The sequence below is a fragment of the Anarrhichthys ocellatus genome, unplaced genomic scaffold (genome assembly GCF_004355925.1).
Source record: "Anarrhichthys ocellatus isolate YVR2014 unplaced genomic scaffold, GSC_Weel_1.0 scaffold3, whole genome shotgun sequence".
Taxonomy (NCBI): Eukaryota; Metazoa; Chordata; class Actinopteri; order Perciformes; family Anarhichadidae; genus Anarrhichthys; species Anarrhichthys ocellatus.
The window spans coordinates 2,958,208-2,969,137 of NW_022280033.1; the positions used below are offsets into that span (position 1 = coordinate 2,958,208).

The 10,930-nt window shown below is 42.5% G+C and overlaps 1 protein-coding gene across 3 annotated transcripts in view; it reads right to left on the minus strand.

Annotated features, from left to right (window-relative positions):
• Positions 1-7,173, minus strand: part of atrnl1a (attractin-like 1a) — a 199,824-nt gene extending 192,651 nt beyond the window's left edge. For 2 of the 3 annotated variants that reach the window (XM_031872756.1, XM_031872738.1), the window contains exon 1: positions 6,263-7,172. In XM_031872756.1, coding sequence (XP_031728616.1) covers positions 6,263-6,492 — 230 coding nt within the window. In that variant the 5' untranslated portion in view covers positions 6,493-7,172. Of the gene's footprint in view, positions 1-6,262 lie in introns of all 3 variants that reach the window. The other variant, XM_031872746.1, reaches the window with a different exon arrangement.
• Between the last annotated feature and the right edge of the window lie 3,757 nt (positions 7,174-10,930).

The following is a 10,930-nucleotide window of genomic DNA, read 5'->3' on the forward strand; positions in this document are numbered from 1 at the left end:
TGTGGCTTCTGCACACTGAGCGATTTACAACAACAAGGCAGCTCCGAGAGAGAGAGAGAGAGAGAAGATTTTTATTTCATTTTTTCCATCTTCCTTCACTTAGCACAATCAACATCCTTTTTCCAGAACTTCTTCCTGCATCTCTGTCAGCAAATAATGACTCAAAATGTTTGATCAGTGAGAGTTCGTTACTCCGTGGCCTCCAGTGTTTTCTGGCTGCCTGCACTTAGCATGCAAGAGACAAAGTGAGATTAATGCGGCGCTTTATACTCGGAAAACCTGAGGCAAATAGATTCGCTCTGATGTGCCCGCATTAGACGGTTTGATGTTGAAACTGCCAGATGCACGGTCAGGTCGGTCCACGGGTGTTTCACAGCTTCCTCTTCGAGGTTAATGAAGGATAAACAGGTGGTCTGTTTAGTCTGATGAAAAGCTTCTACCTCAACGTGTCGCTTCACTGCCACAGCTGACAGCGAGCACCGGCTTAAAAAGACTCGTCAATGTGTTCCCTAAAATTACAAAAACAAATGTAGGAGGCCAAATGCAGATAATACAACCACAAACATTTTTTTCAAATGTTTCTACATAACTGCAACTTGCTTTCAATAGCAACTTTATTTGGAGTCAATTCATACATCTAAAAATGGCCGATGTTTATCGAACTTTACATGCAGTATCAAAATGAGAGACGGTTTGAGGTTGTTATAGCGCCTTGTAAAGTGCAAGGAACATTATTTCAACACCATAACTGGAATTTACATCCCTTCTCCAACAGTCAGTGCTGGTTGCCTTCATACATCTTCCCAACAAAGCTCCTCTCATCAATATTTTCATTTCTTTTTCAAACAATGGATAAAACAACTCTGTGAAAGGTGTTTCTTGTATGAAACTACCGAGAGTTACCAGCAGCTGTCTGAGCTTTTTAGCCTCTAGAAGCTCATGGTTTTGGGTTTTAGAGTACATTAACTGTGTGGTTTAGCCGCTCTCATCAACCCCTGTAATTTGACTTTTTTTAAGCAAACTGGCTCTCGTAAACCCGCTCTGCACTACCTGCCCCGGGCCAAATTCAAGGATTCAAGGATAATGTATTGTCATTATGCAACACAGGGATGCACAACGATATACAGTTGTACCCCTACTGCGCCGCTCTGTCCTGACGTCCGCCTGTCAAGTGAAGCTTGATCCGGGATGAGCGATGGAGCCAGGTCTCTGTGAAGATGTGGGCGCGACAGTCACTGACCTCCCGCTGCTTTCATCCATCTTATTTTACTGCCACCGAACAGCCCGGAGTATAGGCTGGGTAGTGGAGTAGACTCAGGTCCTCGCTGGGTTAGCTTAGCTCCCATCTCAGCTCTCCTCTCTGGGCCAGTTTGGTGGCGTTTGGTCCGGCAGGTGTGGCTGGTTGGTCGTCCGTGGGTTTTGACAAGATCGTGTTGACAAAGAGATGAACAAGGGCAGGACGAATACCGGCAATGGTAGACGACATTGCCGTCCAAAGTTGTTTTTTATTCTATTTTTTACTTTTCGCCGTCCTCAACGACGGAATTTACAATCCGCTGTTACGTACTGTAGCCCTCTCGGTTGTTGTAAGTTTGCAATAGAATATTGAGAGAAAGCTGCACAATACACAACATGGTTTTATCGAGTATATTTTATGCCATCACCACAGCAACATATCGTCATGCATGTTTTCGTTTTTTGCCTGGCGTCATCCAGAAGGTTTTGTTCAGATTCCATGTGAATGCAGCAATAAAAAGTGTGTTACGTCTTTTTTTCTTAATTTACCAAATAATTAGTCCAGAGTGTTTGGGTATGCTGTTCAGTCTCCTCACATCTGGTTCAGACAACAGTCCTGGGTTTTGTGCGTTAGTGCGACTCCTGTGTGTGTGTGTGTGTGTGTGTTGTATGCAAGGAACAAGCAAGATGTTATTTAGTCTGGACAAAGAGAGGCAGAGAAAAAAGCAGAGAGAGAAAGAGAGAACGCAATCAGAAAACAAAGGGTGAGACTGCGGACCAATAAAACTACACGGAGCACCAATACCTTAAATCAATAGACAAACAGAATCTACTCCCTATTTCTTCTTTATTGGATCTGTCTGTGTGGATATGAGACACTACTCTGTGTGTGTGTGTGTGTGTGTGTGCGCGCGCACGCCCTGGCCATCCCAATTGCAATCCAGCGAGGCTTTAGTATCGAGTATATTCAGGGCACAGCAGTGATATTGAAGCACGGGTCCTGTTCTCTGCTCCAGTGCTCTCCAGTCTGTCCTCACTATAGATACAGCTGATGTAGCCACAAGCCCCGTGAAGCCTTTTGATAACACAGGTATTTGGACAGCAGTGTTTTCTACAACATCGGTTGTCGACGGGGAGATTCAGCCAGCTCACAATCCCCAAAACAACCTCCAGGACATGTCTTTCAGACGGATTACTGCATGGTTTATAATAAACCGAGCTTAATACAAAGGCATGTTTTCATGACATAAATAGAAAGGACAGAATACTACAGACTGAACATGGTAGGAAAGTCCAGAATGCATTTCCTTTCAGGGAGACACTGTTTGGAATTACTTAAATTACTGAATTTCCATATGTTGAGCACACCATCCGTGTCCAAAACATGGACGCATTAACGGGGTCGGTGAACACAGTGCATGAGAGTCAGCCTCGCTGTCGATGGTTTCCAGTGGCCAACCATAGTAAAGCTACAAAGTAGGCCACCGCCATTATAACAAACTGGAGTGCAAAACTGTGGACAGGACACCTTGAAGCTGCAGACAAGGTCAGTTCCTATGCCAGAGCCGAGATAAGCTACAGTATGTCTATGTGCTGCCGCCATCCTAATGTCCATTCGAACAGAAAGAGACACGTTCATGACTGATGGGACGGATGGTAGAGAGAAGGGGAAGATTCCCATGTTTAGAACCGGCCAGTGTTCGTATGACTGCAAAGATGGTCATGTAAGGGTTAAAGGAGCTGTGTTTAACATTGAGAACATTAATATAGCAGCAAACAACTATTAGATATGTAAAGATACAGTGGAGTAATATCTAGCTAAGCAGGGAATGAAGTTTCTCTCCCTCACTTTCAACATGTTGAGAGACATTTAGAGGCAATTAAAAATACTGTGTATTAACAATATAACACTATGTAAATTATATTATCTATTGCATTGAACTACAGACTATATTTATATATATATAGTCTATATTTATGTGTGTGTTGCCTTTTCAGGCACATGATTATTAAGTCAGGTATATCGCAACTTTCAGTGAATAGTATCAGTCATGATTATGTTAGATATTGACTTGAATGCTATTTAGAAGTCTTAAAAGCTGGCATAACGCTGACGTGGCATGAAAGCAGCATAATGCCACAAATAGCAAATCAGAATTGTGTTATAGTATGATTAACCGTGTCAAGAGGCCTTAATGCAGGGGCAAGAGGTGTTGCATACACTAGGAAAGGTATTGTTCAAGGATAAACCAAAACCGCAGTGACAACCTGTCGCCTTCTGCTTTCCTGTGGCTGCTGCGGGCATCTTTCAGCGTTACTTGTAATATTTAACCTCTTGCCTGAACCACAGCTAGGCCCCATCAGACTTCATTTCAGCTTGATAAGGCAAATTAAAACAGGTCAGAAATCAGTGAGGCCGCTACAGTGCCTGTTAGATGGACACATTCAAAATAAATGCTGTCAAATAAAGAAAACTTTCCATGTTCTTATCCTCTCTTCATGCCTGGTCCAAAGTATAAAGTACTGTGAAATGCAATGTCCTCTTTGAAAATGAGCTGATTTTCCTGCAATCCATAAAATGCGTCCAGATATAGATTTGAGGAAACAGCTATTATACTTTCTCTGAAATAACTGTGCAAAATGTCACAGTGTGTGTGTGTGTGTGTGTGTGTGTGCATATGAGAACTACTAAGTATCCTTGGAGGCTAACGAGGCTGTGACAAGCAGAAAGGCTTGTCCCTGTCATGTTGTTTGTCTGTTGTCCAGTCCACCAGCTCTCACGACAATCGCATTGACTGAAAAATCAATACAATTCTCCAGAGAGAAAGGGCCAGACTTAAGTCCTGCCATCTCTCCGCCCTACTTGTGCAGTTAACGCTGTAGGTGACGGTGAAAAAGGTAAGGTTGTCCTCTCTGGAGTATATGAGGGGTGATTAATGCCACAGACAAAGAATAAGGGTGGGAGAGCTGATCGGTTTATTATCGAATATTATCTCACACTGACGGACTATAATGTATCGTGTTGTTTTATGTAGTGTATTTATTGTCATGGGGTTGTTGTTTTTGTACAACAGATGCAAATGAGCTTCTAGATAACTCTGGTGCAATTAGTTTTAATTGATCCCTGCAAAAGTAAAAATAAAATAAAAAATAAAGACAACCCTGATAATAAAACTGCCACCTTTGAAGCCATTCCATTTGTAAAAGATTAACATGAAATACTTGTGTAGTTTGTCTATTGGTCACATAGCCACACACTCTCCTTGTGTGAGCAGTCTGAAGCTGGAGCATTTTTAAAATGTCCCTTCATGGAAGCAAAACACATCGGACCAGCCATCAGACACCAGGCTAAATGAACACTTTCAGTTCTAATTAACTTTAGTGCAGCGCAATTTATCAAAATCACAATATGGCCTGTGGCAATTTTCAAATTCCAGGGAGCGCAACATTTGTTAAATGGGTGAAAATACCCTTTTAAATGAAATATTGTGGTGCTGCAGAGATGTCCTGGCCTACACATCATTTTCTACAGACTTCTACAGAATGGAAATATCTTTGTTTGGTACAGATCCCTGCAAAAATCACACCATTATCATTTTAATGTTTTTCAATCAAAATAATAATGATAAAATAAATGATGCAAAAATGACCATCCTAACATTGCAATTTATAGTGCACTTCAATGTCAGCCCTTCTCTAAAAGACAAACTTCAAACGCACTTGAAGAAACTCGCTGAACCAGCAACATTAAAGCTACAAACAACCCACAATGCAATACTCCGTAGGAGGGTTACACCAGTACACTCTCCGTTAAAAACAGACTGTTGTGCAATGTCTTATTCTGTCCGGAATATGACGCCCATCTGTTCAAAAGTTTCTAGAAGACAGTATCATTTCATATTCAGGCCGATGCGTGACCTAAGGGAGATCATTCTGACAAGTGAAGCAGCTCCTTCTGGCAGAAAAAAATGTCTTCTTTTTAAGCACATCTATGCTGGTAGTCCATTCTGACAATACGTATGACGCTCAATAATGTCTCTGGGATTCAACGACAAGGACAAATATTTATATTACGATTTAGTTGACATATGTTTACTCGACTGTCTAAGGTGTGTGTAGGTGTCGAGCTCCCGAAGCTCAGACACTTTGTCTTCCAAGAGAGGAAACAGAATCTTTGCAAACTCTACGTTAAAATGGTATGTTTTTTTTTTTTAAGCACTTGAAGATCCAATCATCACTAAAGCGTGTGTCATGCAAGAGAGAAACAAATGGAATGGTCAAAGTTGACATATTGACATTTAAGGTGCGTTGATGGATTCAAAGACCCCAACTTACAGTAGAGTAACGTGCAAGAAAACATTCCACCTTAAAAAGCTGCTAGTAGCTACTGGTAGCCTTTGTGCAGCACAGTGAATCTCTGTCTATAGCTAGCTTACTGCTTCATTTTTTTTCGGCACAAGTAAGTATATCAAATTATTCAAAGAACAAACTGATCAAAAAACACATTTGGTGTTTGCAAACGGAAATGATGTAGATGTTTATTTACATATATAGTGTCAGGTGTGAACTGACGACTAAGGTGTCCACTATTTTGATTTTGTTACACCCATAAAAAATATAAAAAAGGAAAAAAAGAGTCAGGTTTAGGGTACTTGATCTGTGTTTTTGCTGTGGCATTAATTGCCCCTCATACAATATGGTAATAGAGCCAGGTAGCATCCAAAGGACTTCACTTTTCTACAACAAAGACACAGATGAATCTAGTCATCTACACTTATTCATTGAACCCAGTCAAACACATATAACCGCCATAAATAAAAATACCCAGGAGCCTAAAGTAGCAGTGAGAAGATATTAGGATATTAGGCTATAATTGATAAAGATCTATGCATTCACACTCGGGGGTCACACCTAATGCCAATTTTGGACTTTTGCTCAGCACAACATTGATACAAATAACAACCTGACAGGTAAGATGTACACTGCTAACGGCACTTGGCAGATGCCATATCAATTCACAACTTACTTGAATCTCCCCTGACAGTGCTGACACTGATCCCCGACCCATCCGTGATCGCACACGCAGGTCCCGTTGATGCACTTCCCCGACAAGCAGTCTTTCTCGCAGGACTCGGACACCGAGGAGGCTTCCGCGCGGAGCACGAGATGAAGCATCACGAGCACTCCCAGGTACGTTCTCAAGACGCGTCTCGTGGCCGCCCAGGTGCACAGATGCATCCCTCCGACATCATCCATGATGGACGCGAAGTGTCTTTTTTTTGTGGGGGGGGCTGCAGCCCCCGGAACAGAACAAAAACGAGGTGTCACCTTTACGCTGTGAGGTGATCAGTTATCAGCAGTGGGGTCGATATAAAGTATCCGACCTGTGACGCGGGGGAAAGGGCTCCGGGAAGCAGTGATTACGCTCTATCGGAACATGCAGAGCGGTGTGGGGAAAGCTGCGGGACCGGAAACTTTGGTGGAAACAGTTTCGACCTTTAAAAAAACACCGTAAACGCAATTCCAACCGGACCAATCCGTTCGCAGCAACACAAACATAGAAGCCCCTGTTACGCGCTCTGCGGCGCGTGCCCAACAAGTCTTCCAGATAAACTTCCACTGTGGTCAAGGATCCGATGTAAACACCGCGACCGGATGATGCTGCCTCAGCGTCAAAAGGCTGTAAATCCCGGAGATAAATCAGCAGAAAAGCACGGAGCTCCGATGAACGCCGTGCGCTGCTCCCACCCTCGCCGGATGTGTGCGCGTGCTGCCAGACAAAGACGTGCCCTCTGCCCGGGTTCGTTGTCTCAGGATGCGACAGCCGCAGCTCTCCCCGGAGCTGTCTGCTATCGCTCTCCTGCTCCACAGCTGGTTTGTGACGGGGGAACCTCCTGCACAAAGCCCCGAGCATGAGCAGTGCGGCCACGCGGTTAAAGGGGCAGAGCCAGTTAAACGTCAGAAAGGCTCCGTGCAGCGGGCTCGGACACCGTGCAGAGACAAAGCCAGTGACATCCGTCTACAGCAAGCACGGGCCCGCTCCGTCTTCCGATTGGCAGGTCACACTTGAAGCATGTATAAAATAAACAATACATAATATAGATAGATAGAGAGACTTGACATTGGACAATATACATATATATATAAACATATACATGTATGTATATATATATATGTATCTATATATATGTTTAAATATGTGTATATATGTATCTACGTATATGTTTATGTATATGTGTATATATACATATATGTATATATATATCGTTTATATGTAGCCCCTGGTTTAGTCTGTTTTGTGGTAACTCTTGAAATCCTGTAGTAAATTATAATTTATACGTTTTTTCTGGAAAATTCCAACACTGGATGTTTATTTCTTCGAGGCTGGGTACCAAGAGAAATGTGAAATAAACAAAAAGGTTACCCAGTCAATAGAAATATGTTACACAAAGTCTCTCTCATGCACACACATGATGAAAATGTGTAACCACAAGAAATGATAAGCAATAAAACTGCAGCACAATGTTCCTTTCTGCTGGAAACATTGCTTTGAGACGATTTGGAGACAGCGTAACACATCACTTCATCCGTCAGAGAGAGGTCTGGTAGATTACTCAAATATTATCTATTCAGCCAGAAATAGTAAATCATGTGAACGCCCGCGGTGACTGTTGCCTTCCAGTCTGTTCATCTATAGATCAATCAGTGATCGGTGAACACCGATCACTGATTTTGGGAAGGATTGTATTTAAATCGGAAACAGTTGGTGGATCTATTGGAGCTGATTCACAGACATAACATCACAGATATGACAGGAACATTAAAACCACACTGACACGGCAGAGGCCTAATTCCTCAAACTGTCTCCTTGATTTATAATATTATCTCACTTTGAAGGCTTTAAAGACACAAAAGATATTCTTTTGGAGCCCAGCGGAAAACAAAGCCAAGATCTGCATCTGTGTTCCCCGAGGGCTCACGGAACCATCCAGCGAGCCAGACGACGATCTAATCCGCAAACCGAAAGATAGACTCGCTCATCTCAGGAAAGATATCGCTCCGCTGCAGGCTGACGAAGAGAACCACAAGGTTTAAACGAGATATTTGGTGCAACATATCTGAGCAGAGAGAGCTGCTGGATCACAAGGTGAGTGTGAACAACTGTTGCATGAGTGAGCTTATTAAACCCGGTTGTTTAAAAATATCATTTTACGACTTTGGTGCCTTACCCAATGGCTCCAAATCCATAAACTTCCTGCCAGATTTCTGTTGATGTTTTGAAACTCAACACAGCTGTGTTCCCAGTTAAGCTTGGAAACATCGACGGGGATCTGGGACGAGGAAATTTGGGGGATTTCACTAATGGGCTCTGCTAATGCTAATAGGTGCTACAATGAAATCAAAAGTGCATTTATTGATTAAATTATTTTGTTGTAGGCGTATGGATAATGTGACATTTACTTAACACTCCGCGAATCAATATTTAACAATGAAACAAAAGTCTGTGTGTAATGTGAACGGGGTCACCAGTATCGACTCGGCAGGTATGAGAGTTTTAGCCTCTTTATGGGCGGTGGGCATGTGGACTGGCGACATCATGTGTATGTACTGTATGACAAAGTGGGCGAGAACACACCATTCGTCCCCATATTTCACCGCCATATTCTGACAAATCTAACCATGCTTGTTAATCGTTTGTTGAGCCATAGTTCCATCATGATCTGTAACTGAAGACACTCACTATCACGGGTTTGTTTGTGTTTTGTATTTGTTTAATTACAGTTCATATAATGTCAACGTCACTGGTTCAAGTAAAACAGGTATTGTTTAGTTATTGTTATTGCATTTCATTAGTTACATCTCTCTTTGTTACTCACCATACCCACCATATGTTCCAGAGACTTCAGGTGCCCAACCATTTCCTCTATTTATACACTGGGTGACAGCAGTGATGTCATGGAGGGGGGATAGTTGTGATCTGTTATGCATGGTTGTAACTGTATAGCATATGGTAAACTATCTAAAAGTGTTTTCTACCTGAAGGTTCTCAGTAAGGTATAGCTTTTGTAAGGTATAAATGACAGCATTTATGTTTGCATGAGTAAATATGAATTGTCCTGTGGGATGAGGCCCGTCAAAATAGCTCGTGATGCATTGCCCTAAAGAACACCTTTGTGTGGTGTGGTTAAATTAAGGCAAGTGAAACTTCTCAGTTGAGGTTAAAAAACAGATTGTGCAACCCCGACTGTTGGTACAGTAGGAGACGGTATGTAAGCTGCTGTGTATGCTCCCCTGTCAAAGTCACTTTCTCTGAGATAAACTCCCTGATTCAGGAAAAAAAATGGCTGCTTTTGGAGAGAAAGATGAATGAATGCATCATGAACGGTCACAGTGACTGCTGGTGCTCGGTCTGTTCAGCAAATTCAGGGAGTGCGTCTCACAGCAACACAGATCCGTCTTCATCAGCTACATAGGATTAAGACAGATTCTATTTTCATGGGTTTTGTTTTGCTACAATAATTAAATATTTCACATCCACTTTTAAATGAGGAGCCGTCCAAATTCATTCCAGTCACTTTGTCATTCACTGCTTTCCCCACCGTTCGGAGTCACACTTAGCTACCCAAATCACTCCGGCTGATTCTTATTTAGATTCCATATTATCGAACTACGGCAGGTTTTTCTGGCAGCCGGCCACTTCTTGAGGAAACAGCTGGTTTATTGCAGGCTGGCTTTTCCTTTCTGTGCCCCACCCGGGACACGCAGCACTACACACCTTGCTGCTGCTGACATACACTTCTTTCTTTGCCCTAATTTCTTTTGTTTCCCACAACAAGACCCGGGTTCTGCTTTGACTTTTGCAAGTCAAGATAAATGACAAGGTCAAGGACGTGGAGATAACACCCCCCATCAATGTTCATTAACTTACTGATGGGTTATGAAGTGTTTCTAAGGGTTTGGTGTCACAAGTCAGTATAATGAGACGTTGGCAGCGAGAATGTATTTTCCATCACCTCAAATATATCCGTCTTTGGTGTAAATGCATGTAAATGAAAATCATCAAAGGCCCGTCTACTTGTTCTTCAGCATTTTCATTCATGTCGTCAACGTTTTCCGCCTCCGTGCACAAATCTGCGAGTTTAAAGCCCCGCCGGACAACGAACAGTGGTATTAAACCTCGCTGTTAGCCTGTGGGAAATTGGTTTGGCTTGTTGTTATTCCTGCTGCTTGAGTTGGATTCTATTATAGATCGTTTTTTAACCTCCCCCCACGGGCCAAAGTAGGAATATTGATTGGCTTACACAAAGAACCTACTGTGAGGAAAAGGAAAAAAGGAAGAAAAAAAAAACTAATATTGATTTTTGACAGCTTGTTTATAATTAAATAGTGGAATAACTAACTGCACCGGGGGGACGTGGATGAATGAGGATTATGAGGATATGAAGCACACAGAGTGGCTACATGGGATGCCAGTGGTTTTCTGCTCATCATGTTTCCATCCATGCTGATATTAATATCTTCCACAGCCAGCTGTGTGGTGTTTAATAGGGCAGATGTGCCATAAAACATTGTGTATAGACTGCAAATTGTATGAGATCGCAGCCATTTTACTGAGACGAGTAGAAAGAACGCACACACACACACACACACACATGTAGAGGGAGTGCATGGAGAGAGTTAGTGGATGGCAGAG